The sequence below is a fragment of the Vombatus ursinus genome, unplaced genomic scaffold (genome assembly GCF_900497805.2).
Source record: "Vombatus ursinus unplaced genomic scaffold, bare-nosed wombat genome assembly UNPS02001287.1, whole genome shotgun sequence".
NCBI classification, from domain to species: domain Eukaryota; kingdom Metazoa; phylum Chordata; class Mammalia; order Diprotodontia; family Vombatidae; genus Vombatus; species Vombatus ursinus.
This window is the reverse complement of record NW_020941065.1, coordinates 17434182-17439793: the sequence shown is the minus strand read 5'-3', so window position 1 is coordinate 17439793 and position 5612 is coordinate 17434182. Positions and strand designations below refer to the sequence as shown.

The 5612-nt window shown below is 49.9% G+C and overlaps 1 protein-coding gene across 1 annotated transcript in view; it reads right to left on the bottom strand.

Moving 5' to 3' along the window:
- Positions 1–5612, bottom strand: part of NEFH (neurofilament heavy) — a 7537-nt gene that overhangs the window by 900 nt on the left and 1025 nt on the right. The window contains 3 exon segments of the mRNA XM_027864998.1: positions 2–388; positions 2622–2746; positions 3531–3730. Coding sequence (XP_027720799.1) covers positions 2–388; positions 2622–2746; positions 3531–3730 — 712 coding nt within the window.

Here is a 5612-nt window from a genome sequence, read left to right as displayed (position 1 = left end):
GGCCTTCTCTGGAGACTTGGCCTCTTCCTTCTCTGGGGACTTGGCCTCCTCTGGAGACTTGGCCTCTTCCTTCTCGGGGGACTTGGCCTTCTCTGGGGACGCGGCCTCCTCGGTAGGAGGAGACTTAGTTTCCTTCTCTGGGGACTTTGCTTCTTCACCTTCTTCTTCCTTCTCCTCTTCCTCAGTTATCTCTTCAGTCACTTGGATCTCCTCCGTTTGTTCTTCCACAATAACTGTTTCCTTCTCGGACTTCTCGACCACTTTGATCTTCTCTTCGCTTTTGACTTTTATATGTGTGGAAGCAGCTGGGGCCTTAGGGAGTCCCTCAGGAAAGGCGAAAGGACCTGGGCCAAAACCAATTCTACACTCTTCTCCTTCCAGAAGTTTTCTGTGGGGAGGAGACACAGCACAAGGAAGTTACAGGAAAGAGAAATCATCATACCTCCCACCCCCCCGGCCGCCATTCCCTTATGTGTGTCTTCTTCCTCATTAAAATGTATTCTCCTTCAGGACAAGGTCCTACAGCTGCGATCATGGGTGAGTATATGTGTATTTGTATCCCAAGCACTTGGCACAGTGCTTGACACAATGTTTAATATATTTTCTTTCATCCATCCATCCATCCATCCATCCTCTCAATTCATTCATCCTTCCCCATCCTCGGAGCTTTAGGGGTAAGGTTGGCAGGGGCAGTGTTTAAGCTGCTAGCTCCTTCCTCCCAACACTTATTTCCCATCAAATCAGAAGATCAATGTTCTATTCCTAGATCAATCACTATCTCGCCATGATCTTCTGCAAGTCAACTAACCTTGACTTGCCTCATTTTCTTGATTTCTTCACAGGGGCTTGTGAGCACCAAATGAGATAATGACTAGCTAAGTGGTCTAGACATATGAAGCATTATACAAACCTGGCTTAGTACACACTGAAATGCAGCCTGGGACCACCAAGGGCCACAGTTAGATTCCTCTTCCTTCAATCTGCATCCTCCGGATACTCTTAGAGTGGGGCTGCGAAGGGCACAGGAGACTCATCCTGGCCCAGATTCCCTGCATTTCACGCCCAAATTCTGCCAGTAAGTAGGCCAGGGAATTCTGGCTGCATATCCATCTTTGCCAGGGACCCTTCCTTTGCCGACTAGGCATGGTTATACTCTCTAAGAAATGCTTTGCCAGTCCAATATTTCTTGTGATCTTCCTGGCGGCTTTGTGAGCTAAGGAGGGAGGGCAAGTGGAATCACACCCATTTCACAGAGGGAGAAAGAAAGGTCTGGTGAAATGAAGGGAGGTTTCTGGGGTCATCCAGCAGAATGGTGACAGAGCTGGAATGTGTACCTATGTCTCCTGGCTCCTAATCCTGTACTCTGACCATCCTGTAGAATGGAAGCTCCTTGAAGGTAGGAAATGTCTTTTCTTTTGCTTTGGTATCCCCAGAACCCATGTCTGCATGGACTAGGTGCTTAATAAATGTTGGTTGAATTTAACGCCCTGCCTCCCTTTGCACACAGCTTTGGTACCCTGGATAGCTCCTCTCTCTCAACTCCCAGCAGATCCCACAGAGGGCTGGTAAACTCTAAGAGTCACAGGGTCCCCTGAACCCTCCCCTGATGAGTGCTAAGTGTAAGCGGGGAAGGGGGAGGGGAAGGGGGGTGGTGAAGAGTCCAGAAGATCGCTCTTAAAAGGCCACAAACAGGTCAAACAGGCTCCGGGCTCCCTGGGTTGGGGGGAGTGTTAATCCCAGAATTCCCTGAAGAAGCATAATGAATGCTTGCCATTTGCCTGGCTAGAATGCTCAGCCCGGATTCAGGAAGACCTAGGCTCCAGATCTGCCTCCGACATTCACTACCTGTGTGACTCTGGGAGAGCCATTTAACTCAGTTTCTCTAACTGTAAAATGGGGATGGCTCCCACCTACTGCACCTACTTCTCAGGGTTGCTGTAAAGCTCAAAGAAGGCAATGTATCCACAGAACTAGATCTAAGCAAATGTTCTAATGCCTGCAGGACAGAAACGATCATCTCTTGCTCCAACTCTGGAAAGTGGTCGGGATCAAATGAGAGCCCTTTGTAAACGGTACAGTACTATATAAATGTACTATCAAGTAGTGAGGTTTAGGAAAAAGAGCTTTGGATTTGGAGTCAGAACCTGGGTTCGAATCCTGACTCTTTCACTTCCTGGCATTTAGGTGAAGCATGGAGTCAGGAAGACCCGGAGTTCAAATCTGGCCTCAGACGCTAGCTGGATGACCCTAGGCCAATCATGTGACCTCTGTCTGTCTCAATTTTTTTCATCTGTGAAATGGGGATAATAACAGTACCTATCTCCCAGGGTTGTTGTGAAGACATAATGAGATAATATAAATATATAAATACAAATGAGATCATATAAATGCTAGCTGAGTCTGGCCTAGTCACTTTACTGTTTGTTCAACTGTGAAAGGAGGGGGTTGGGCTAATGGACCTGCAAGGTCCCTTCCAGCTCTCCCTTGGTGGTCCTATAATCCAGTCGGGCTCATTAAATGGCCTAAGAAATGGTTTTTCCAATCCAGCATGTCACGGGATATTAACGGAGCAGGGAAGCAGGAGTGCCCCCTATCACAGAGGGGCCCTCAGAGCCATGTACCTGTAGGCTGCGATTTCAATGTCGAGGGCCATCTTGACATTCAGCAAGTCCTGGTACTCCCGGAGCTGGGCCGCCATCTCCCACTTGGTGTTCCTCAGCTCGCTGTCCAGCTGCTGAATGGCTTCCTGGGGAGGGAAGGTTCTGTGCATCAGAGGGGCCAGCCCCTAGCTCTCTGCAATGCAGATGCCCACTCCTGCCCGCCAAAGGAGGACAGTGCTGACTGTGGATCCCAGCCACTGGACCTCAAAGAGGGCAGTCCCAGGACTGAGCTGTCATTTGCGGAAGGGACAGTTCTTGCATAATGCCCACATTCCCCTGGGATAGAACAATTTCCTTCTGCAAGGGCTGCACCCCCATGCTCCCAGAGCCCCCTCCCAGACGTTAGAAGTTCTGCAGAACACAGAACGTCATCAGGAAAGCAGGCTGGACCTCATAGAATCATGAACCTCTAAGATCCTTTCTGGTTCTAAATCACCAAGGGATCAGAGGTTGTTCACCTTTTGGGGGGCACATGGACCCTCCCCACCTTAGTCAAGCCTGTGGGCCTCTTCTCAGAATAATATTTGAAAACACATTTAAAAAAACCATGAGACTACAAAGGAGAACAATTATGTTGAAATAGTTATCAAAAGATTACAAAAAAATTTAAAAGAGAATTTTAGGTCAGGAATCCCTACTCTAATGGTAAGACCCGTATTTTATAGAGAGGAAGCCTTGGGGCAGTGACACCCTCAAGGAGTTGGAACTCAAATCCAGATCACTGGATCCAGAAATGAAGAAGATTTCAGGACACTCCAGTCCAACTGGCCCATTTGAAAAACAAGGAAGTGGAGGCGCAAGTGACTTTCCCAAGGTCCCACAGCAGAGACACAGTACCAGCCCAGGCTCTCTCCCTGCCCCAGCAGCTACCTGGTAGGAGATGACATCAGCATGATGGCGGTCTTCCAGATCTGAGCGCTGCCTCTCCAAAGAGTCCTTTGTCCCCTTGAGGGCTTCCAGCTCGGTGGTCTTGGACTGCAGTTGACGTCTGTATTCGGTGATCTCCTCCTGGGCTGAGCGCATGGCGTCTGTGTTCACTTTGGCAGCTTCTGACAAGCGGTCCAACCTCACTGTGGCAGCCCAGGGTCGGGGAGTAGAAGGGGCAGAGAAAAGGGGCTGGTAAGGTTAGATTCTCCACCTACAACCCCCTCCCCCAAGTGAGAACACAGTGCTTAGTACATAGTAGGAGCTTAATAAGTGCTCACTGACTGATACCGCATGTCACAGATCACCTAGAAGAGGGTCTGATGGATCTCGTCCAACTCTCTCATTTGATAGATGGGGAAACTGAGGCCCAGAGAGAGGACAGGGCTTGCCGCCCAAGGTTACTCAGCTTGTAAGTAGCAGAATTGGAATTCGTACCCAAGTTACTGTCTACATCTAGGGCTCTTCCTATTACTTCACCATGATTAAGCCCTGCTCAGCTACTACACCCCTAAACCTGAGCCAGTCCCAATTCAGGATGGATGAGGACTGCATTGCAGATACTGCCCCCACCTTCCTACACCCTGGCCCCAAAGCCCTAGGGGCCCTTGCGCACTTGCAGGACCTTTTTCTCCCGAAAGGGCTACGGTGGTCCCTTTGGTGAGGACGCTTTCTTTCTTCTTCCTGTCTAAGATCCTGAGTCACTTATTTTGTAAAGTTGGTGAACAAGGTTGCAAGAGCAATCCTCTGGGGCCCCTTGTATATTGCTGGCAATCAGTCAGATCACTTCTGCATCACGGTCCCCTCTCTACAAACCAGGCTTATCCCTTCCTTCTAGAAACAGTCATCCTGCAAGGCTGCCTCAAATGGAATGCTCACAACGATTTCCCTGGTCTAGCACAAGAGAATGAGGGACTAAGGGTTCCCACGCCATTTCCCATCCACCCACTCGGCCAGGCTGGTGATTCAGTGAGTGTGTGTGTGTGTGGGGGGGGGTGCCCAGTACTCTCCCTAAGGAGGTGCCAGACACAATGGAGAAGATGCCCCAGATCTTTGGGAGCTTATACCCCAAGATGGAGGGAGACCAGTCAGCTAGCTCTGTGTCCTAAAGGATTCTAGTTTGTCCAAGGTAGTAGCAGGAGCCCAGGACATGCTGGCTTTTGCTGCAGATATCTAGAAAGGGTCTACTTCCCCTGAATGGCCACCGGTTTTGCTATAAGGGTTTGTTTCCTAGGCCTGTCTGTCAGATTTAGCCGGGCAAAGGAAAGGGGAGGGCCAAGCGGAGATGGAAAGTAGAATGACTTAGCTCTGGGTAGACATCTTACTGCAGATACCGGCAAGGGAAAGGGATGGGTGGGGGAGGGAGGGACCAGTCACTCTCACTATCCAAGGAAGCTCAGAAAACTCAAAATTTGGATGAGGTTTGTACTGGCCAAAGAAAGTGAGATGAGAAGACTTAAGATCCCATCTCTAGCTGCCTCAGCTGACTGGGGATAGAAAAGACCATAAAACAGGTTTTTTTGCAGCCTTGGGATGGGGGTGGGGGAAGGGGAGGTCTTATTAAAGGGCCAGCTAAAGGACTTATTGGTGGCATCTTTACGAGAGACTAACTGTGGGAATTCGGGTACCTCCTACCCTAGAAAAGAGCCCCTTTAAAAAAAAACAAATCTGGGGAGGACCATGCAGATTCTGGACCCTGTCCTGTCCCCTCCAATCTTATTTCTAGTTCCTCCAGCTCCTCCTCTCTCTCCCTGCAGTGCCTGTATCCTTCCTTCCTCTATGCTGCAGGGAAGAGGGGGAGTGTCCTCAGCCCCAAGGGGAAACTCTGGGAGAAGAGGGAAGAGGGAAGGGAGAATGGGAACCCTGCAATATGTCAAGTCAATGCTAGGAGCTAGGTGCTCCAAGCTAGGATGAAGAAGGCTGCCCCTCCCCCCCCACCTCAGTCAGCCACAAAAGTGAGAACATTTCTGAGGACTGGGCAGGGAGGGACCTCGGACCATTTCTAAGGTCAGGGCTAGGTGGGGCCTT